This window comes from Hoplias malabaricus, chromosome 15, assembly GCF_029633855.1.
Source record: "Hoplias malabaricus isolate fHopMal1 chromosome 15, fHopMal1.hap1, whole genome shotgun sequence".
Taxonomy (NCBI): Eukaryota; Metazoa; Chordata; class Actinopteri; order Characiformes; family Erythrinidae; genus Hoplias; species Hoplias malabaricus.
This window is the reverse complement of record NC_089814.1, coordinates 30,157,409-30,181,376: the sequence shown is the minus strand read 5'-3', so window position 1 is coordinate 30,181,376 and position 23,968 is coordinate 30,157,409. Positions and strand designations below refer to the sequence as shown.

The 23,968-nt window shown below is 40.9% G+C and overlaps 1 protein-coding gene across 5 annotated transcripts; it reads right to left on the bottom strand.

The window, feature by feature from the left end:
- Positions 1-437: 437 nt before the first annotated feature.
- On the bottom strand, positions 438-21,196 carry cpeb4b (cytoplasmic polyadenylation element binding protein 4b). Of its 5 annotated transcripts, XR_010795458.1 has the most exons (13): positions 20,771-21,196; positions 18,243-19,391; positions 11,963-12,053; positions 8,834-8,884; positions 7,422-7,445; positions 5,385-5,555; positions 5,166-5,255; positions 4,821-4,939; positions 4,306-4,420; positions 3,909-4,090; positions 2,832-3,093; positions 697-768; positions 440-575 (listed from the first exon to the last, which is right to left on the bottom strand). XR_010795458.1 is itself a non-coding variant. In XM_066645171.1 (12 exons), the coding sequence occupies exons 2-11, from the start codon at positions 19,350-19,352 to the stop codon at positions 2,866-2,868; spliced, it is 2,181 nt and encodes a 726-aa protein (XP_066501268.1). In that variant the 5' UTR covers positions 19,353-19,391; positions 20,771-21,196; the 3' UTR covers positions 438-768; positions 2,832-2,865. The 5 variants fall into 5 exon arrangements, 4 of the variants coding, with proteins under 4 accessions (XP_066501268.1, XP_066501266.1, XP_066501269.1 ...); XM_066645171.1 differs by having other exon boundaries at positions 438-768; XM_066645169.1 differs by lacking the exons at positions 440-575; positions 697-768 and having other exon boundaries at positions 1,045-3,093.
- Positions 21,197-23,968: the final 2,772 nt, after the last annotated feature.

The window sequence follows — 23,968 nt, the reverse complement described above, 5'->3', positions numbered from 1 at the left end:
AGAAACATCTGGTGCACAACCACAACAATTAATTTTAATAGCTAATTCATGTACGTTTTTTTTTTTTCTCTTCTCATCATGCATGCTAAGGATTACAATAGGAGCTAGTTGGCAGTTCAAGAATATATATTTTCAAATGTTAAAATATCTAAACATCAAACATCCATTCTTGTGATATGAGAGTCAGCCTAAACATTAACCAAATTTAGCATTCTCCTTATATTATTATAGTTTATATTCCAGCTATGGAAGAGGAAACCAAAATGACAAAGTTTAACTTTTTTCCAACTAGGATAACCATTTTTAATATTAACATTAATTTAATGACAACTGGTTCTTGCCATGCTGTTGTTTAAATTATATATATGTGTATGTGTGTAAGTATATATATATATATATATATATATATATATATATATATATATATATATATATATATAAAAACACACTTTTTTTTCTCATTAAAATCTAGTGTACAAGATCCAAGACCTTAAGCGGTATACTTTGATCTTTCCTCTGCAGATTTGAAGTCGCATCAACGCAAGTGTGCGCTTAGTTGTAAAGATTCCTCAGCACTGAAATGTATAAAAAGCATAATTGAAAATAATATATATTAAAATCACTCAACTTTTTTTTTCTCTTAAATGAAAATTTCCATATATGCAGATCTCTCAGTAACAAAAGTACAAAAGCTACCTTTCACAATGTGAAAAATTGAGGTATTGCAAAAAGGAGTTTTCCCATTTGTGAAAAATGTGCCTAAAATGACTGTTGAAAAAGAAAAAAAAAAAAGTATTTAGAAAAGTAGTGCATAATAAATGCTTATATGTGCATGACAAAATAATTTAGCTAGAAAACACTGTACCAAAAATCAGCAGGCCATGTATAAAATAATCTTTATCATCTCATTAACAGCAAATTCTTCAAAAACTGTTTAACGTCTAAAATGTTCAACCACCACACCCACGAGCCTATGTGATGGTGCTGAAAGGGTGCTCTAGAACACCATCAAGCCAACACGAGGATAAGTTTCTCACTAGTGTATCAAGTTATAATTCATTACCATCTCCCTGACTTTTACGCTAGCAGAATCGGATACTGAAAGCTTGTAATCGTCAACCAAATTGGATGCTATGTTCAAAGCGATACGTTTAATCTCCCAAAACCTGACGGCTAGCATCGATTTCTTCAAGACAATACCCGATTGCTGAACAACGTGTGTCCGTTTTTTTGACCTTTGGAAAAGAAGCAGGTGGACTTGTGGAAAGACCAGTGTGCACTGGGCTCAGTGGGGTTTTTTTCACTAGTGTTACTGTGGATTTTGACTGCATGCTTATCAATTCAAGGCCAATCTTTGGTTTACTGGAGTTCATCTGCTCTTAAATATTGAATGGAATGAGGTGGAGTGGGGCAGGGGCAAGAGAAGGAGGGCATAAGCATAAATAAACTGAAAGGAAACTTTTGTTTGGAGTAGGAAAGAAGAGTGAGCTGCATACTCACTCCTATGCTATACAGCCATCTTTGGTTCCCTAATATCTGAAAGTAAAACCTGTATGTAGCAGGTCAAAGAGGGAGACCTGCTTGTGTTTTAGGTGGAGGTGGGGGGGTCTGGGTGGGGTCTGTGGAGAGAGTGGAGCGATGTGAGGACTACCTTCAGTTATGCTTCTAACTCAGGCTGAGTCAGCACAGATGCTGCAGAACAGGAGGTATATGGTTCTGTCGTTCTTTTCTCTTAAAGGTCTTCAGCACTGTATTTTTTTTGCTATTATGTTTGTCTCTTCAGGTCTGAAGTGTTGTGGGTTGGGTAAAGGCTTGGAAATATGCACACGTTGTGAGACAAAGTCAAAATTGCTTGCTGCCGACAGCCCTTAAGAAATCTAAAGCTGGTTTTAGTGCAGCTGGGCCACAAACAGATTAAGATTCCTTGCTGCTGAACCAGCCTGTAGGCGGACTACAGCTCTTTTAACGCCATTAATTCCCCATTTGGATGCTAGGTTCAGTTTTCCAACTATTGTTGGAATAATTTTTTTCTTAAATCAGGAAGTGACAGCGCAGATCTCTAATTGTGCCTTTTGCCGATGTCATTTCCCTTTTCTGTGGTCAACGTGGAAAGGGGGTGACCAGCTTGGTTTCTACGTCTTACTCAACAAACTAGCAGCTAAGCTTGAGGTATAAGTTTTCTTGCATTTCAAAATGGAAATTAAACCCAGAAATCTGATGCGGCATCAATAGTTGTCAAAAAGCATTAGGTATTAGCATTGGTCTTAAAACGATAAAATATTCCAATATTTGATCTACTGAGACGATCCACATTTCGGAAGCTTCTTGTTTCTCTTTGTTTGATTTTGTTTTGCCGTTCTTACAAACCCAATTGTGATTAAGCTTTGGTTAAAACACTGGGGTCTTACACTGCATCTGCACTATATTCAACAAAGAAATAAGTGCACTCTTCATCAGCAACACCTTTTTGTCATGTCTGCACTATAGCCTTTTGAAACAAATTAAAAGAAAATGTAATACTTGTGATCCAATATGAACAAACAGCCAATTAAAGTTAAACAGATACTCAATAACAAATTATATTAATACTCAATATTTTCATGTTGTTTGTGCCGTAAGAAAAGTAAATCTAATGGGATTACCAAAACAACAGAGATGCATTACATATTGTTTTTTTGTTTTCCTGAACATTTTTGGATACACATCCGTTTTTTTTTTCTCCCAACTTTATATTAAATGACAAATTAAAATGTGTTTCTTTAAATTAAATTAAAAAGGAACCAGCAACAGAAAAGTGCATTTATTTAGACGATGATTTTGCGACTCCTTGCCTTCTCTCCCCTGTCTATCTCCCAGCCTGTAACCTCAGTTCCAGCGGAAGGAGATGTGGCGGGGTCGGTCCCCACCCTCTTTCACCAGGGGTTTGTGGAACTCTCGGCCAGCTCGTGAGTGGATAGCCGCCCAGCAGTATTCACAGTAATACTGGAGACAGGTGACGTTAGCGCAGAAGAAAGGAGCGAACTTGCCTCCACACCGCGTCCCCTGACACTCGTCACACAGCTGGTCGTCCAAGACGTATGGCTTCACTTCCACCTGCAGAGAGATCGGGAAATTAAAAATGCTGACAAATACCACAAAACGCAGCCTTTCTAAGTAATAATTAGGGCTGGGGTTTTCTCAAACTGGAGCTGTTCCGGTTCCTTGTTGATGGAAAAGTGCTTAATTGAGCCACATCCACCTCTGAAATTTGAAGCATATGCATTCTGGAGTCTATTTACATTGATCCGGTATATTTATATGGACAAATATTGTCTCCCTTTCGCTTTCTCACTCACTCCCCCCAACTCCTGCTCACTCTCTTGTCCGTAAATCACGACTGTCGGTGCACTCCCTGGATCCTTCACACCCAATGTGCAATGCTGGATCACTCCAATGCTGGATTTACCTGTGTTAACCTTACTTATAAAAACCACACAACAGACAGTCTCCCTAAAACACAGGATAACAGAGCGCCAAAGCACACCCAGGCCTAGTAATAACATATGGATTTATTAATTTGTGAAAGATTGATTGTAGCTGCCATTAGACCTTTTCACATTTATATTCAAGGACATCACAGGGTTACAGTTCCTAGTCAAATTACGCCTTATTCACACACAGTTATTTACGTGTGGTTGTGATGGGAGGAATTCAACTGGTACAATCACAAACTTAGCATATGACATATCTCATGTGTTTAATGGCATTTGTTTAATTTGTAGTCTAACCAACACAAATATTTCAATACCAAAACAAGTACAGGTTCAGTAGATAGTAGTTCTAATAAATATTGTGTTTTATTCTGTGTGGCGTTATGGGTGGTGGAAGGGGAGTGCCCGAGTGTGGCTGTGGTGGGAGCCTGCACTGACCCGTTTATCGATTTCTCCATGCTGCAGCTGTACAAAACGAGCGCTGATAGCAGCAATGTAGCTCTGCTGATTAGAGAAGGCGACCCGCCCTGCTCCCTTAGGGTACTTCAGCTCTGGGTCTGTGTCAATGCCTGCGTAGCACACTCCACCGTACAGCCTGTCCATGATCATAGCCAGCTCCACTGTGGTCAAAAGATACAAATACAATCATGCACATGAACGCGCATTCACACTTGTTAGAATCAGCAAGACTATACAAATGAGTTAGAAATCCACATTTAATCTTATCAATAGCTCCTTATACATTAAACACTAATGGGACAATGATTTTAAGATCAACCTTCGTGTCATTTTTTTAAATGGCAACTGGGAAAACACCTTGTGCTCCTCAGCATACCTGCACGAAGAGGACGTGGTACTCCACCCACAAAAATGGTCTTCCTGGGATCCAGGGGCTGAGATCCATCCATCACAAAGTCACTATCATTCAGATTCCAAGGGCGAATCTGGACCTGTTTAATAGAGAACGGCAGCTCTGTGAAATGGCTTACAGCTGGGTGAAACAGAAACGTGCAGTCAGCTCTTGAAGCGCACTTGAAATGAAAAAGGAAAGTGAAATCAGTAGTCTGTAATAAAAATGAGAAACGTAAATGCATTTTTAACTGCTACACGTATCATGTACTTTTGTTTTACACCCACATTCAAGCTCTAAAAACACATCCAACGTCTAATCTAATAAAAAAAACAAATATTTAGAGCAGAAAGCGAGGTTTTCAGAGTCTCTTTTTTCAATGAAAAGTTAAAATGAAAGCCTTCAGCAAAATTCCAGCGCTATATATTGCTAATTCTACTTTTGTTACTTTGACCCTGAAAAATGGCAAAATCTAGGACCATGTAGAAAAGCACTCTTACAGGTTTGTCTTTAATGGTGGGGCTGGAAACACACAAATAAAGTTTTCCATCTTCTTCAATGCAAGCGTCAATCAGAGCTTGAACAGAGCTCTCATCTTGGAACAGGAGAAAGGCATAACCTTTTGGGGAAAACAAACCACCGTTGGCATATTAGACAAGCACTTATCTGAATCTGTCAATATCCATTAGTGACTAGATGCCCTTAGTTTATTAAAAATAAATCATTTAATCACAAGCAAAAGTACAGTGAGATAAACCTGCAGTCTACATGCCTGAAGCTTTAAAAATTCTCAGAACGGTTTTGGCACAGTCTGTGCTCCCGCTGTGTTAAAGATCTTCACTCACCTTTAGGTGGAAAGTAAGATTTGCTCTCAGCCTTGTGGGGCCAGTCCACAAACAGGTGCCCGAAGCGACGGAAGCTAGCAGTAATCTCATCTGGAAAAACAATAATATTGCACAAGCGACTTACTCAAAGGCTTGGGGAACTCAGGAAAACAACAGTAATTTTCAACAATGTGCTTAACATAAACAGCACCATAACAGTCTCAGTCGATAGGCTAATACCTTCATCTATGTCAGGGGGAAGGCCACCCACAAAGACCTTGCGGGAGTAGCGCTCAACCCTCTCTCCGTTTTGGTGGGGAAAGCAGTGGGGGGAGCTCAGGCCAGGCAGGCTCTGCTCAGCCCTCTCCTCGTCTGGGAAGCCATCCTCCATTGGGAAAAGGGATGAGTGACCTGGAAAAGGTCCACATAGAGGTCAGTACCTGTGCTTGGTGATTTTAACTGAAACACTAATCAAACTAAGACAGCAGAAATGCAAATTACATCAGGCAAATGGAGAGACTTATAGAAGCAAAAAATTAATTTTTGATTTTGAGTGGAATGAATTCATATGCATTTGCAAGAGTCTTAAAATGAAAACACAGCTTTAACACAAGCTACTCTCCTCCTCATAAATTAATTTAAAACAATAAGCCATGTTCTTCTGTTTTTGTTCTGAGTGAAAACAGAGCAGCAGTTTTTAACTATTGACTTGACCATCTGAAGATCCTGCCTCTCTATTATTGGTCCCTTTCTCTCTGTACTATTTTGGGGTGCTGGGACCCATGCTACGTTACATCTGGGACGGCCTGTTCCTGAGCTTTAGTGGTGTTGTTATGTTATTCCATGCCGTGTGTTCCCAGGTTTAAACTAAAGCAGATATTTTCTACTGACACGACATAAAGCCGGTCTGAGCTACTTTTTGAGAGAGTTTATGTAAGAAGTTTAGTTTCTAGTTAGTGTGGTATACCAGGTGAAATTCTTTTACTACCCCTGGCTTATATGGAAACACCACACTTACATGCTGTCTTTGTGAACAATTATGTCACTACTGTGTATTAGAAAATGTTTTGTGTCATATCTGTGATGCGTTAACTACCTACAAAGAAAAAAATGATGAATGGACCTCCCCCAAATGTGGCCATTCCATAGTTTTAGCACTTTTTTTTTTTTTTGCCATTGCTTTTATAAAGGTAACCAAAAATCACACACAGATAACGCAGCGTGTGTACAGCACAAACATGCTAATGCTATTACATTTAGCTATATAAATTTGGAAAATAATAGTAGTTCCAGATGCCTTAAAAAAAATCCTGCATCAATTTATCGTCAAGAATATCGTCAACAGCAGCTGTAAATAACGTCTTAGTGTCAGCCTTTAGCTTACTTGCTGCACTTCGGTTTCCTCTCACGTTACATGTCCACTACCATATCGACCAATTCATATCTACAGGGAGTTTCATCACATTGTGGCATCGCCAGGAAAGTTCTGCAGTGCTAACCTTTATGTAAATGAATGTGGTGGAAGCATTGTGTTTGACCAATCACATGGCAACACATTATTTACTAAATTTGAGCTGCAGTTAATGGTTGTGGATATAAACATAATTGCAAGTTACACATGTGAGAAAAGTGGTCTGACAAACCAGAGTTTGAAACAATATTTAGCACTGTTTTGCAGGGCCCAGAATAGTTACTGCTACATGTGCATACCGCAGGTTTATCTGTGTATTGTTCAGTTCTGTTTTTAGATGCATAGCACTAAATGGAACTGGCTTGTAACTACATGGTTTTGCTATTCAGCGCTTTGCATAAACGAAACTGTGCCCTTGTTATAGTTCACATTACATGTAAATACGTTTACAGAATAATATGCCACTGAATTTTTAAATTGCTTAATAAATGTGTTTAAATACATTTTACAATAAATTTCTGAAATTTTTATAATGTGATATTCATTATCAAATATACTACACACTACTAGAATAAAAATGTGTGTTCATGTGGGTGTGCTTGTGAATATATCTGTAAAAGCATAGAAAAGCACTGACTAGATTTGCTTTCCACTAAAAATTAGGGAAATATGGCAAGAGAGATGCAGAAAAGCACACAAATGAAGATAGAGACCACAAATGTACATGCAAACAATTTAGCATTTTCCCCACAAACTTCTCATGCAGACATTGGCACCATTTTCTAAATCTTTAATGTTCATATTATTATTATTATTATTATTATTATTTCTGCTCATTCTGAATTTGTCAAAAGTTTGTTCTTTACCTCGTCGCCTCCCATAATTCCTTGCTGCATGTAAAATAAGATCAAATGTGAGGGAACACATGGGGCAATGTTTGTTTGCTCTACATTACTTTCATTCCATTTAAAAAACAACTAATGTCCCTAACAAACCCATCCACAGTGGTGACATTTGAAATTTGGGAATTTATTTTTTTAATTTAAATGGACATTAGCAAAAGCTAAGTTGTAACACAAAACAAAAGGTTTCTCTCTTATGGTGCAGTTTACACACCAAACAGAGGTTGGACTATATCAACACTTCTTCATTCCTTCCATTATTACCTCCTGTTTGGCAGGACCAAGAAGAGCTCAAACACTGCGGGGAAACTATCTAGATTCTGCTGGCCTGATGCCTAAAGTTGTCCAAATGCCTTTAAAGAATGTCGATCCACTGCAACTTCATCATGAGCGAGATTCAGTTTATACGTGTCTCAAAGTCCAAACTCCAGCTACTAAAATGTATACATTTTTCAAAAGGGAGGTTCCATGCAATGCCTTTGCAAATAAGAGTGCACACTTAGCCAGCATTTCCAAAACTGCAAAAGTGAAAGGTTTCTAGACATTGCAATCAATACAGCCCAAATGTCTTTGAAAGGTGGGTTCCAAATGTATTTCCAAACATTACACTATATAGTTTTAAACATCACTTAGAGACACAGTTAAAAAAAATCCCCCACACCAAAATAAAAACCAAAATAATAAGTTGTATATAATGTAAAATAGTTCTTTCATCTCTGAGAGGATGGGTTTCATGTAACTTTGAGGCAGGCCAAACCAAACATCCTCATGGCCCACACACTTGTGTCAGCCTTGCAAAAGTTAAAACTTTTCAAACAGCAGTATTTTTATCCACAGTTTACTTGCAGTCTTATATTGCAAGAGCACTGCTAGGTGTGAAGCTCAGAAAGAAACAAAAAACTTTATTCTCTGACTTCAGCTAAACCTCCTTTTGTTGACCAAAACGCGCAAAGCAGTTAAAGAAAGCCAAACACATTTTTTAATAATGAGGTTGAGAAGGAAACCAGAATAGTACAGCAGAGCCTCTGAAAACATAGGGTTTCATTCGCCTGATTTGGAGCAAGGCTGAGAAATTATAAATATTTGCATTAGCACAAGTTTGAAATCTATGCAAATAATCTAGAATGTTTCAACTGAGGGTGCAAGGGCTAACAGTAAAGAAACCATTGGATAATAAATTAGCGGGACAGAGTTTACCACCTCCACTAAAAAAAACAAAAACAAAGCATAGCGTCAAAGCATGAGTAGTGCTTCCTAGGCGCAAACACATTGCTAATCTTGCTGACTGTGTCAACACACAGCTCACTGGGCCTGTCCATCTGCTTGTAGAGGTTTAAGCCACTAGGGCAATAAAGCAATAAAATCCATCTACGCACCATTTATGGGTAAAGGGCTGTCTCCTCCTGGATGGGTGAATCCGAGGCGACCTTTGAGAGAAGGGTATAAATCATTTACTGCATGGTTTAAAGGTGTATAGACGTGTGTGTCAACTGGCGATGCATGGTTTGTTGTACCATATGTAAATATACTATATAACATTTGTTATATTTAATTATTTGTCAACATTTTTCATAAACAGGTGTCTATTTTGAAAATCTGAAGCACAAATTATTTGATTTAAAAAAAACATTTTGTATGTAAGTATGCTTACAGAGTATGACAGACCTTTTTTAAAAAAAACAAAAATTGATTAACTGAGCTAAGCAGCGAGCTAGGTGTAATGTGACCACAGGCCTTCAACTGACTAAACAGATTCCAATGATAAACCGATACTTATGTAGGTAGTTTCCTTTCAGGAAACATTTTCTTTCCTGCTGTTTCAACATTCTTATTTAACTTCAAAACAAAAATTCATTGTAATTTGCAGTCAACAAATTAAGCAATGCAGAGTTTGTAAGATTCAGTAACTAATGTCAGTTCAAACCACAATATAATATATATGTCCTTAAAAAAACAATAACAGTCATGTACATGATCTAAATTCTTAAATGAAAAATGTTCACCAATAGTTTGAGTCCTAAAAATTTTTTTTTAATTCACGCTGCTTTTGCTTTACAAAATATATTTAATATGTTCCCAGCTCTATATATATATATATATATATATATATATATATATATAAATAAGAGAGAGAGAGAGAGAGAGAGAGAGAGAGAGAGAGAGAGAGAGAGAAAGAGAAAGAGAGAGAGAGAGAGAGACAACTATTGTCCCATGCCAGAGTCAACTGGCATGGGACAATAGCTGGAAGCCTTTCAAAGCTTTTTACACCACAGTTTCTATCTTTCTCATTCCATTACTTGTTTAGCCTCAACTTTCCAAGCTTAATGGGTGCACACCTAAGGGGTCAACTACACAGTTCTCAGTGTGGGAGGGTATGAATTAGGCGTGATATTACACCAATGTCGGTCTGTTTCAGAGACACCATTTAACATTTGGAGGGGCTGTAGAGATAATTATGTTGTAATTAGTGGAACTTCCATCATAAAGATCATTTCAGTATGAACACACTCTCCTGGAAACAAATCAAAATCTAAGTGTAAGTAGGGCAAATGAAAGTGCAACCCACAGGAAGGTGGACGACAGAACAGCTGAACACAAGACAGGCTATGTGGCTGTATTTTAATTTTCTTGCAATACCTGTACTGGTAGAAAGTAAATGTGCTTCATGATGAGCTAGATCAAAGCTCAGAGAAAAGCTTAGCATCACCAAAACACCAAAGTTCATTATACCAGGTAGTGCTTCAATTGAACAGTGATGAGCTGAAAAACTCTCCTTTGATCTTCCACCGTTTGAACGTCTATCTATATTGATGTATTGATATATTTACTCCTCCATCAAGAAAAGGGAAGAAATTGATATAGCTTACATCCTCAAAGAAAACCTGCAGAAAGAATAACGCTGAAACTAAATCAGCCAGGCTAAAGTGGTAGAAAGATGTTGCTGAATGATACATTTTACTGGATCTTTGTTACTGAACTTCTAAAAAAAAAAAAATAATAATAATTTCAATGTAATGTCAGATTACAGAAATAAACGTCAAGATCCTTTAAAGTAATTTGTTCGCTTCTCCTAACTGCGTGATGATGAGTTTGTAAAGATCTCTTCAGTGTCAGAATCAGCATTGTGGATAAAGTCCTAAGGCTAAGCTCTGCTACACAGCAATACAGTGGAACCTCTACTAACGAACGCCTATGCTAACGAACTTTCCAAGATACGAACCGGGCATTTGAATATTTTTTGCCTCCACCAACGAACCATGACTCTAGAAACGAACCAGAGCCTCCGCCGAGCCGACGGCTGGAAATGGCCACTGACCCCAATAGACGAGTCTCCCAGCGCCCAGACTTGAGTGAGCTTTTAAGATTAGCAAATTGTAGCTTTAGCATCAGTGTAAATAGCAGACATCGTAATTCGTGCTAAGTTAAGCCATATCTACGCTTTGTCTCCCCACATTCACCCACCTACTCTCCGTTATTCCACCCACCCCCACCTCCTGTCATACAGCCAGTGCCTGTGTTACTCCTCCAGCCAGTCGTCACGTCTTCAAGGTAGCGATGTGTAACCACTTCAAACTTTATTTCTTTATTATCACTGTTACCACTGTATTTCTTTTTTATTTTTAGTAACGCTACATGTATTTTTTTACTAATTTGAGAGTGTTGTAAACATATATCAGTGCAAAAAGGGTGACTTTCGGGGTGGGGGCTGGAACGCATTAATTGCTTTTCCATTATTTTAAATAGGGAAAACTGACTCGAGAAACGAACTTTTCTACTTACGAACCGGGTCACGGAACGGTTCCACTGTACTGCCATTTGTAGGTCAGCACAGTGCTTCTATTTTCTCTCTTGCTCTGTTTGAGCAGTGTCTCAGATCTTATGAACAGGTTTTGGCAGCTGCTTGTTCACTCACAAAAAGAAAGAATCAGACGTTGTCTGATGACAAGGCAATCTCCAGGTTTCCGAAAGCCACTAAGAAAATTTGTCAAGGACAAGGGCCTGCTGTTCCTGGACACTGGAGAATATGAGACGGGGAAAAATGGCAGAAGGTTTGGATTTCATTCACACATTCACATCTACTATAGAGAGTTACATGGGCAGCAGTAGGTATAATAGATTTAATATAGGTTTTTTTTTTGTTTATATACTCAAATGGGGTTATTAACCGGCACGTCCACTTACATTTCAAAAGTGAGTCTGCCAGCAAAGTGCCTTGTGACTTGCAATCAGAAGAGAAAGGGGAACACAAGACTGATTGAGTAATAACGAACCCACTTTCACCGAAACGAAGATTGTACACAGCATAACCTTGCACAAAAGAGAAGCTCCTACTATTGCATATTAGACTGACAGCTATGAAGACTAACTAAACATCATCTCAAACACAAGCAAAAGCAACACACTCAATCACGTGCAAGAGGTTGCAACGAGCTGACAGCTGAAGGGAAGGACGATGTTTTTTTGGCCATACCTAAAGAACTTCATTCTTTTGACTCTTATCTTACCTTTCAAGGTGTCCTGCTCGGCTCGCATGATGTCGATGAGCGAGTTCTCCAGGGAGTGCATGTTGAAGCCATCGAATGATCGAGTGCGCTCCTGTGCAGCAGGGAGAGGAGGGGAAGATGACCATTAGTGGACGAGAATAAAACTATGATGACATTTCTCATATCCCACATCTCAGTGGGAATATCGCTTCCATCTGCAATTGATTTCAAGTTCCTGGGCTTTTGTTCAATCAAAAGTCTGTCTCTTAACTTATTCACACTTGTTATTTACTCTTACGAAGCAAGCTCAAGTCTTAATTATTCTCCTTAATTCTGCACTGCGTGGCGTGTCCAATGATTAACTATAAACTACGTATGTGGTCACAAATATGGCTGGGAAAGGAAAGTATTCAAAAAGGTCATAAAAACCTGCCCACGGTGGCATCTGACAAAAACAGAACTTAGCAGCAATAAATTATTCTACAAGCTTTGTCTATGTTTAAACCTGTCGAAGTGAGCCATAAACCTAATAAACAACCTGAAAGCAAGCAAATAGGTAAAGCAAGTATTTCAGTTCCTGACAGCTACCAATTTCTTGGTTCGTTCACTGCCCACACGAATAAATTTTATATTTATTAGGCTATTCGTATAAGACATTTTCCCCAAATGGTAGTGTTGTATGGAGAAAGACTCATGTAAACTAATGTAATCAATGGTACCTACTATATCTGACTGCTCCCTCATAATACAGCTTTAGTATGTTATGTCCCCTGTCAAGACTAGTGACCAAATTCAGTAATGTCTTAATAGAAATTATAAAAATATGTGCTCACAGATTAGCAATTTTACTCTACCACACTGCATCAGCAGACATACAAAAACGCCACACAAATGACATTCATAAACATGCCATTATCTTAACTCAAATTCAATGGCGGTATTGAGCTAATCCTAAGCTTGAGGGCTGGCCATGCATTGAACCCTAACTATCATTTCTGAGAGAAGAAAAACAGTATCCGCAATATAATAAGAATTTTTCATTCATTCATTCATCTGTAACCGTTTATCCAATTCAGGGTCACGGTGGGTCTGGAGCCTACCCAGAAATACTGAGTGCAAGGCAGGAACAATAAACCAAATACACCAAAAAAAAAGGAGGAAAACAAGAGGGATTTTCTTTTCATTTCCATCTTTTAATTTCTACCTTATTATTTTGGATTTGATATTGGAGCCCTTCTTAGGGTGAAATGGTCAGTCCACTTGATAAAGCACCCTTGCCGAATCACAGAGGCAATGATATTTGAGAGCATCTGGTGTTCCAAAAGCAAATGCTGTCACTATGGAGCACAAAGCACTGAAACAGGTGCTCTCACATAGCCTTGTTTCTATGGAACTAAATATGAATCTCAGGACAATTGTGTACTAAAAAAAAGCTTCTCAGCATGTTCTGCTTGACATGACCAAAAATATGCCAATAAAATCATGATAAATAAAGTAAAAGGGGACTGTTTTCACAACATCCGTGTCACTTTGTGCAGCATTTGGCTTAACGCGCATTCGCATACACACAGTTTTTGATGTTTTCAAACAAACTACTGAGAGAAACTGATTGCTGCCTTGTCCAGGGTGTGATCCTGCCTTACACCCAGAAACTCCAAGTAGGGTCCGAACATACCACAACTCTGATGACAATGAAGGGGTCACAGAAAATGAATGAATAAATGACTGAATGATGAATAAACAATGAGCTTATGACTGTCTCATTGTATTTCACAGCAAGATGAGAAGCAACCACCATTTTTTTGAGGTTTGGACTACTGAAATGATTACTTTTCGTTATTGTCCAGTATATTACATTCATTCCAATAATTCATTATTTCAGTAAAGCTCAGAAAACCATTGACTCATGATTTATTTCAGTTAGTCTATGGAGTGCAAGGATCACTGCAGAAGAGTGTTTAAGTTTGTGGATTTTGTTATTCTTTGTTATTTCTTTTCCTTTTCTGCAGACTGCCTGTTCTTTCTTTTTTTTTTAATCTACTCCAGTATTAATAATTCCAGGCAGGTATTGACTTTAATATTTATTTTTTCCTTTTTTTAATAACGCTAGGTTATATTGTGGAGGTCCACTCCAGTTTGAAAATAACAGGTGTGCCATTAACAGCTATTAACCCAAGTCAACTCATCACATTTTTATCAATCAATCCAAACAATTTGATATAAACATTAACTGCAGATGGAAAATGATGCTCTGTGTCTTCCCAAAATGAGAAGAGAGATTCTGAATTCTGTCATTCGACTCATCCAACAAGCCATTCAGCCATTGTTCTATAACAGAAAGACAAAGACAGTCTGGTCTCCCAGGTAAAGAACGAGAGGGGAGGGACATCCTACAGCTTCCTGTCAGCAGCACGGTTTCTGTTGTCAGAGATATTAACACGTGACTCACCGTAGGCTATGCACCATTGCAGTCACGATTCAGCATATGCTCTGACCCTCTAAGCACCACTCATGAGATTAGAGAGAGAGAGAGACTCCTCATATACTGCACTTATTCTTGTGGAGTGTGCTAGCACAATGATTCAAAATACCAGAGTAGGTCAAAGGCCATCTTCAGAATCATTGCCCACTACACTTCCTGAGAGGGTTAGAATGAAGCCTTCAAATGACGCCAATGATGACGACACAGAACAAATTCTGTCACATGACGCATATTTATTTTAAAAAGGTAGTAACAGGCATTTCCTCACTGGGAAACTGGGAGGGTTGGTTCATCTGTTGTGTCAACAAAGGGTTTCTATAATTAGGTTGTGCATGGTCCCTCCATCACCAGACAAATGTGGTTTACAGCGCACCCACCCACAGCCACTAAAAGCTTGTTAAGTGATCATAGCCAAAGTCATTCACAGAAGTCTAAGCTTGATGTAATGATGGGGTGAGAATGATTAAATATGGTATGTTACATGTTTCAAAAATGACATTAATCCACAATCTCCGAGCCAAAGTAATAAAAGGGGGATTGAGGAAAAAAGGCTGAGATGTGACTTTTTTTTCTTTTTTTGGGTAAAGGTATTGCAATGCTTTCCACGTCAAGTGACATTAAAGCCTATTAATCCAGCGTTTGCGCATGGCTGCAAAGGCAGGGGGTGAGAAATGTTTCCACAGGGGCTCGCGATTGACTTTAATGATAAACTAATTAAAATGGAGCACCACCTCTCAGTCAGAGAAACGGCATTAAATAGCCATAGCTTTCACAGCCACGTGGATCTATGTGAAGATAAAGCTGTCTTGAGGAAGATTCTGTGAGATGTGTTGTTTGATGGTTACTGGTTGTCTGTTCAAAATTAACCAGAGTGCCAGCAAAAATATTTTCATTCTATATTTTTGATTGATTTTTTGATTTATTTTTGATTTGATTGAAATGTTATAAAAAGAGTCAGAGAGCTAGCTGAGCATTTTTACTTAGTGACTGGAAAGGCGTTAAGTTGCTGGTTAATTATAATATAATAATGTAATTATAACAGTGGTGCAGCAGGTAGTGTCGCAGTCACACAGCTCCAAGGACCTGCAGGTTGTGTGTTTGAGTCCCGCTCCTGTGAAGAGTGTGGTGTGTTCTCTCTGTGTCCGTGTGGGTTTCCTCCGGGTGCTCCGGTTTCCTCCCACAGTCCAAAAACACACGTTGGTAGGTGGATTGGCGACTCAAAAAGTGTCCGTAGGTGTGAGTGTACGTGTCGCCCTGTAAAGGACTAGCACCCTCTCCAGGGTGTGTTCCTGCCTTGTGCCCAATGATTTCGGGTAGGCTCCAGACCCACCGCAACCCTGAACTGGATAAGCGGTTACAGACAATGAATGAATGAAATAATAATGTGCTGTTATTTGTCACTGTACAACGTACAATGAAATGTGTCTTCCGCATTCAACCCATCTTTGACACACACACTAGTGGACTAGGGGCTGTGAACACACACGGGCAGGCATCCCCAACCCCCGGGGGAACTTCTGGGGGTTCAGTGTCTTGCTCAAATAAGACAGGCTTATAAAATCAAAAGTTATGAGGCTTCACGTAAAAGTTAATCTGTTGCAAACTGCGAGACCATGCATAAACATGCTAAACATCTGATCTGAAGCATCATTTCCCTTACCATGGAGCACTGAGTCCACCAAAGGGTATCCTGTGGCCCTTGGGTTATGTGCCCAAACTGAGACCCAACCCTGAGCTGGGTACATGCCCATGCAATCACGGAAGGCTTTGGTGCAGCTTACAGAGAGCTAAGAGGATGTCTGGGGTTTAGAAAGTGAAAGACCTGGCTGGCCCAAGTGCACAGCGCTTGGCCTCAAATGTAGTCATAAAGCACACCCACCATAGGCAAATTAAAAACATTAGGAGAACATTAGGCAAGCTTTCAAGGAGAGAAACTGGCCAATCACGTGTGGCATGCCTCGGGTTAAAAAGGATTTCTTTCCTTAGGGACAAAGTCAAAACGTTGAGTTAGAGGGTGTGAACATTTAAACATTTAAGCCTCCCAAAAAGCACAAATGTATGGACAACTGTGCACATCCTCAGTACTGATAATACAGTAAAGCCTCCACCTAGCCCTCAGGGCCTCCATGAGACAGCTGTGCAACAAATTATTTGCCTTTAGCACATAAACCCAGTTACAACAAGCACACAAAAGACCTGTCTGGTTTGAAAAATAAATATCTTTAAATTGTCTCTCTACCAAGCGGCTCAGTAATTGAGCCTCAAGCATGGAGTAAATACTGGTGCGAATATTTGCTTCCCATCAGACATATTTGTTTTTTTGTTTTCCTTTACAGTGTCTTTGCTCCACTAGCCTAGTGTCATGTGACCCATCTCCGCTGCCATGAATGATCGCATCTCCCATTTCTCATTTTCTCTCCGAGCAACTGCTTAATTACACATTTCACCAGCCAGGGTGTATGTGTGTGAGTGTGTTGTGTATGTGTGCACTCCCCAAGAGACAGCCTTTGCTTTCACACCAAACACCAGATATTCTTGGCCAAGACACACAGAGTCTTGTGGAAACTTCCAGCGTCATTATTCAGTGCTCGGAATCACATCACGTATTCAACCAGCTGGAGGAGATAGCCGTGAACAAGAGACGCCTGTTCTCCGCAGCGAAGCCTCAGGTTGCAAACGCTATCAAATAATCCCTGTCTGTTGCTTTTTCACGAGTAAATCTGTAAGAAACCAGAACCCAAAACACAACTACAGAACAGCCAGAGTGACCTATATATCCTGACTAGGCTATGGTGAGAATGTAAAAACAGATCATTAAGAAGATCTAAGCACCTGTTCACTGTAATGAAATGGAAACTATGTGGCATTGGCGCAGGCTTAAAGGGACAGAGCAGCACGTGACACATGTGAGGCCAGTGACCCACAGAAATGTGACAGTTTGTAGCATACTAAATTTAGATCCAACAGCTCAGGGATAAGTTAGCAATCTCAAGAGACACTAACAATCCTTATAGAGATTTTTCTTTCCAACAACAGACTACCTCAAAGTCTACATGTCCCTGTGATCTCTTTACACCTTATTTTCCCACTGCTTCCAAGTTCAGAATGTAACCTACCACAGAGCTAGAAAAGCTTTATTTAATGTGTTGCCAGTCTGTCAAGCTCTCTTTGCCATCTCACTCGCTCTGTCCACTTACCCCACCCCCAACATACACAGTCAAATCCTGCTCTGGTTGGACTAGAGTGGACAACCTCTAAACAAACAGGAGCAGGGCATGTGACTGACTGAGCTCATAAGTGCCACATTCAGGTTGAAGTTTTAGAACAACAACACAGATTCAGCTGAACATAAACTGTGGGGATTATTTATATTCATGGATTTTTGAAGATTGCATACATAAGGTTCTGTTTCACTGGAATTCTTGTTCCAAATGGTTTCCACTGAATACAGGTTCACTTCACATGAAAGTAACAAAAAGCTAAACACACTGTACAATGTTTTATACATTGACACACAATAGAGACACAAATCATTTCATGTTTACAGACGTTATCTAAACTTGACTTGGCTTCCAGAAAGGGGATTTGGTTTTTGGGGTGAGGTCAGCCATAAATCTCTCAAAGAGACATCTTCAGAACAAGAGAGGCAGAGCTACATTAGTCATCAAGGCCTACAGCACTTACAGCATCATGCCTCCACTCTAAAGCAGCTACACGTCTGTCACGATGTGCCACAGGCAAACCACTGCTATACTCAAAAGAACAACAGAATGGAGATGTTCACATTTGTTGAATTTACTACTTTTTTTTTACGCATACCTGGAAGGGAAATATGTTCTCGCTCCTGCTAATGCTTTCATCCATCCAGGACTTGGGGTTGAAGCCTGGGCTGGTCCGTGAGTACTTCTGCGAGGGTACATGATTGTTCGGGAAGGTCTTCTTCAAGGGTGAGATGGAGTTTAGCGGGGTCATGCCGCCGTTCAGGCCTCGGCGGAACTCACCGCCCCGAGAGCCTCCCCAGCCACCATAGCCGCCACCCGGGCTCCAGGAGGTGGAGGATGGAGAGGGCGAAGGGCTTTGGTAGCTGCCCCAAGGTGAGGGCGGCTTGCTCAGGTTGTTGGAGAGATGCTGCAGCTGGCCGAAGGCGGCATTGCGATGAGGAAAGGGAGGCGGGTGTGGGCTGGCGGGCGAGCGGCGGTGCTGCTGGTGTTGGTTGTGAGGATGCTGAAAGTGAGGGTGTGGAGGGTGGTGCTGGGAGATGGGGCCAATCTGAGGTGAGAAGTTGCCCCCGAAGCCTGGGCTGACATGGTGCGAGAAATTCTGGAACAGCAGCGGGCCGTTATTGGCGGAGGCGGCCGGGTTGAAGAAGCTGATATCCTCGTTGATAATGGTGGAAGGGGTTGGGGGGATAGCAGCCGACCAGTTGTTGAAGCTAGTCAGGGAGGAAGAGGTGCTAGACTGGACAGCTGTGCCCAGCCCAGAAGGTTCCTGATAGTCAAAGGGGGTCAACACAGGGGATTCGAGGCGGAGCTTCTCCTTACCATTGGTACCCTCGGAGGGCCCGCTCTCCACCTTGTTCTCCTCCGAGCGGGCCTTCTCCAACTCAGAGATGATACCGCCCTCCTGGTGCCCAGGGGAGAGTTGCTGCTTCTCTTGTGTATCTTGCAGCTCCTGCTGCTGGGTTTTGGGCTTTTCAGAGCCCAGAATTTCATCTTGCATGTTGCTGTGGGCAGTGGCTGCAGGGAACAGCCAGGGAGAGCCACCATTGCTGCCATTCCCAGCTGTGGTGTTGTTTATAAAAGCAGCAGGACTGGGTGTTGCATTCTGATGGTGATGCGGAGGTTGTAAATGGGGGTGAATTCGTACCGGGAAAGCGGACTTGTTGCCAGTGTTGTTTTGCACTAAGACTCCAAACCCGTAATCCCCCATTTATGTTGTCCAGTTAAAACCGCCACACAGTACTCTATCCTAAAACAGATCAAAACAGATTTGTTAAACTTAATAAATGCTTCTAGATTAATTTCATCATTTTTAAAATTTCCTTTCACCCAACATTCCAAATAATGACCCTTCAAGTTGCCCACTCCTTGCAAAATCAAAGTTTATATCTTTAGACGTTCAGAGGCTGTCAAGTCTTTAGTCCTGTGAAGATTTTTTTTTACGGCTTCTAAAAGACCAAACTGAAACCCTGTTACATCTAAAGACCATGAGACTTTTAATCACAGAATATTAACAGACATAGACTGAGCAGGGGACTGTTTGCTTGAGGAAATCCAAAAAGCTTAAGACAATATTAAACATGATTAATTGTATTGTAATAATAAGATGGGTGTTAAAGAGTAACAACACTCCACAGCTAACTCCACCCCTAGTTTAACCCTGAAAAATGCTCAAAAACAGGAGGGATGATTTTTAGACAAAACAATCCAAAACGCCACCTAAATACTCCTACACTGTAGGCTCATACACTTCTCACATTTATTAGTATACAATGAGTGGACGTCACATTGATTGATCGATTGGCAGAACGTGACATGTCATGGTACTCTGGGACAACGACACATCATCTACAGCAAAGTTGGACCCGGGGGCGCTGCAGAGGCAGAACTGTTCTTTTGTCCGTTTGGCAAAATATGTTCATTTTTTAAGCACAACTGATTTATTTTATTATTACAGAACAATACCGTGTCCCAAGCTGCACAACCCAAATTTGGTGATGTAGGACCGACTATGCCGGGGTTTCTTTAGCGTTCAGAGGACAAATTGGATAAACGCGTACTGTACCGTTGAGCACCACGATATCGATGAAACACGTCGGTACCGTCCAGTCCTGCACTTCTGACCGGAGGTTGCTAAGGGCGACGGGCTTTTAAAGCCTCTGATCCAACGATGAGCCACGCTCTCATTGGCTTTTGCTATTTACAGGTTCGTGACGTCGCTGTGCTAGCGCTGAGGTAACCGGCACTGGCTAACAGGCTAACAGACTGGAGAGAAAAGGCCAGCTGAGGAACCCTGAGCCTGAAAACACGAAGGTGACACGGCCACAAACCTTCTCTCCACGACGGTACCAAGTCTAAGGTTTAATAAGAAGCCCACACACAGCGAGTGTTTCGACGTTATAACGGCTCTGACAATTTCCTTCCCTTTTTTTGTCGTCGAAGCAGCTAGCTTTTTTGGCTAGCCCACAAAAAATGATGACGTCTTCTAATTTGTCAGGCTTTTCGCAGCACGGTTGACGTCTTTGACGAATAAAATACAGTGTAAAATACCTTCTGGACAAGGAATTAAAAAACACACAAAACACGTCCGCGGCAGAGAGAAAATAAATAAATAAAATCACTTTTCACCTTACTGCCTCTACCCTTGGTCCAGGCGACGGTTGGAGGATCCGCTTCGATTCGACAATAGCAGAGCTTTGAGAGGACCGTTAAGAGACGAGTTGATCTGTGTGAAAGAATAAAAATTAGCTTTTCTTTAAAAAAAATAATAAACCCTCTCTGTATGGTTAACAGTAGCCTCGCAGCTTTTTCTGCCTCGTCTTGACGTGTCCTGCCTTCTCAATGACACTCAGCCCTCTCTCTCTAAGCTTTAGGCTGTATCTGAGCAGTGCTACGTCATTGAGTAGAAAACGAAGTTATTTTTCCAGGGAGCTGCAAACCGTTCGTCGACGGTTTCATCGTTTTAAAACGTGTACTCTCTGTCGTTGCTTGTTGTTTTGTTTTTTATTTTTTTCGCCGGAGGTCTTGTGTCGGCAGCTCCGCTGCTGTTCGTCTCTCGCTCCTCACAGAAATCTGCCGGAGCTCAATGACAAGGAGACGGAGAGAGACTCTTCCGGCTGTAACCCCGCCCCCGTCGCACATAACCCCGCCCGTAAGGACACCTTCCTCCACACACTCGTGGAAGTCACGTCTTCTCATTGGTCAGAAAGCAAATGGCCACGCCCATTAACCTTATTTAGCTGAGCTTTACCAGAGCCGTGCCACGATGTCTCCCCCCATTAAGGAAATATGACAGTCAAGGCCACGCTCTTCCTTCTAAAACTCCGCCTGGTAAGGTCTCAAGGACGTGGACGTTAGTGTGAGAGAAAGCGTCCTTTTAAAGTAATATTACACAGATTGTTTTATACAGATATGCATTACTGCAATTGCGATTATTGCTAATGTCGTGGGGCCACAGACACTTTGTATTGGGGCGGGCAAAACTGCAGTATTTGCAAATTAAATAAATATTTAGCATTTTAATATACACTGTAATATATAGGTGAATGAGCACCCATTGTGGACACAAGTCATTGCATTCTACACAACTTGTATAACTTCCATAAAGAAGCATGAAATAAAATAGGACCGATAGATCATCACCGTGAAGCAAAGTCCACCGTGCTCATTGCCTCTCCAGGACTGGGCTGTGGAACACTGGATGTACCAACCAATACCTCTGGAAGGAGCTGGGAGCGGCATTTGGGATTTAAACGTCGTCATCCAACATTCGTATATGACCTCACTAATGCCCTTGTGGCTGAATGCCATCAAATCCTCACATAATTCAAACTAAAGCCAAGTTGGACAAGCTCCCTATTAATGCGTTTTTTTTTTTTTATTATTATTCATTTATATAATTTGTTTTGGTAAAAATGCTTTTTTTAGTCATACAGTCTATAGGGGTGTTTAATAATATTTAAATGCCCTTTTTTTCTATGTATAGTTCATTAACCTTTAAGGCAGGCATTGTCTCTTTGACAAATAATTTCTTTCCCCACCTCATACCACTGTGTGCACACATCTCCTGCATCTGTGAATATGGCATGAGACCTCTGGGGGTGGCCTTCACTACATATTTATGCAGCTTGAGCTGCTTTCCGACATAGGTGACTTTGCGAATGACCTCTTTGCAGCTTCCTCAATGCTCTTCCTGCGATAGCTGTGGTGATAACAGTGGTTGTGAATGTGTGTGTGTGTCCTGCTTGAGGTGTCGCAAATGTCAGGAAGTGGCAGGGGTTGGTTCCTCTATTGCAGCGGTACCTGCTCACGTTGTTCTCTACTCTTGAAAGCAAACAGGATCAATCTGATTACCAACCCAGCTGCAGATTGATGGACCAGAGAGTATAGAGAAGAGGGGCTACATTCACGACAGCTGTGCCTGCAGACAGAGATCTCATTAGGGTCTGCCACCGCGACTATTTTCATCCCATAATGGCGTGTTTGAACCACCATGTAAGGGACTTAAAATAGTGCGCTAGTTGTATTTTTTTCTTTTTTGGTCATCAGAGAATGCATATGGAGAGGATTATTTGAGGCTGGGCCTTTGTATGTATGAACAGTAAGGTTGGAAACTGGGTAAAAGAAATTCTGGCACAAACGTATACGTCACCAATTTTGTAAAACGCTAGAAATTACTAAAAAAAACATTCATTCAAATTGTGCTAATTGTCATTGGCTAACTTTACTTTGCCACCTCGCTACATTTCCTGAGGACTCATCCCCAGCTTAAATACCTTGATTACCATGTGATTAACAATGCCCTAGATATTCTTATGTTTGTTCACTACCTTCATTAACAACATACAACATGTATTAGGTGAGTTTAACAGTCACCTCATTAAAGCTGACAATTAACAAGCTAACGTCTGTTGCCTGTCTATATTTCAAACCCTAGTTTCCAATTTCCTCTACAAGTCTGCCAAGCGTGAGCAAGCCATGATTAATCATTCATCGTAATGACTGAAGGGCAGCTATTTGAAATCCATATTTCTTGCTATCTGCAGGGCAGAAAGGCATGTGCGTTGGTGTATGGACTGCATGGGGTCAGCTAAACCACTTGGACCAGCCTCACCGGAAACGGACACAACTACTCTAACCCATCTAGAAAAGCCTCCATGTAAACATATGCAGATGGTAAAGCTTTGAATAAGGAGGCTTGGTGATAAGGGCTCTGTGTGTACAAAAGGACTCTGACACTGGCATCGTTCTTTCACCCCACGTATCCAGTCACTGCAGATGCAGCCCCGTTTAGTTTGCCTCCATTTTTATGTGGCTACCGAGCCTGGAAAACTATGAATAAAATATTAAATCCATTAAAAAATTAATCACCCCTACCTAAGGCATAATTATGGCATGATGCACTCCGTGAGAGGGGAGAGCTGAATCGTGACAAAGGCACATTGTGTTGTAATAGCAGTCTAAAATATTTAGTTAGAATACACAAGGCAAAACAAAGCGATGTAAATCAAACAGACCACAGGGATCTTTTCCTACTTCCAGCAGCTACAGTCAGTCATCCACTGCGGGGGGTGGGGGGGGGTGTAGGTGATGGGACAGAGTCAAAATGGCCACCCTGCAGGCAGCATTCTCAATGTGTTTGCACCAGAGAGGGCTGAAACTTCATTAAATAGTCTCCCAGAGTTCTCAGAAACTCTGGATGGAGTGCTCCTCGTGTTTTATTTACTCCCGGAGTGGTTCATCTTCAACACTCGAGTTATCATCAAGGCCAGACACTCAATGGCTCAATGTAATTTATCAGCATGCTTACAGCACGCTCGGTAGTAG

Coding starts and splice junctions, on each gene's coding strand:
- cpeb4b (XM_066645171.1), bottom strand. CDS start 19,352: ATGGGGGATTACGGGTTTGGAGTCTTAGTGCAAAACAACACTGGCAAC. Junction 7,446..8,833: donor CAGCCCTTTACCCATAAATG/GTGCGTAGATGG, acceptor TTTTACATGCAG/CAAGGAATTATGGGAGGCGA. Junction 5,556..7,421: donor GAATTATGGGAGGCGACGAG/GTAAAGAACAAA, acceptor GACCTTTTCCAG/GTCACTCATCCCTTTTCCCA.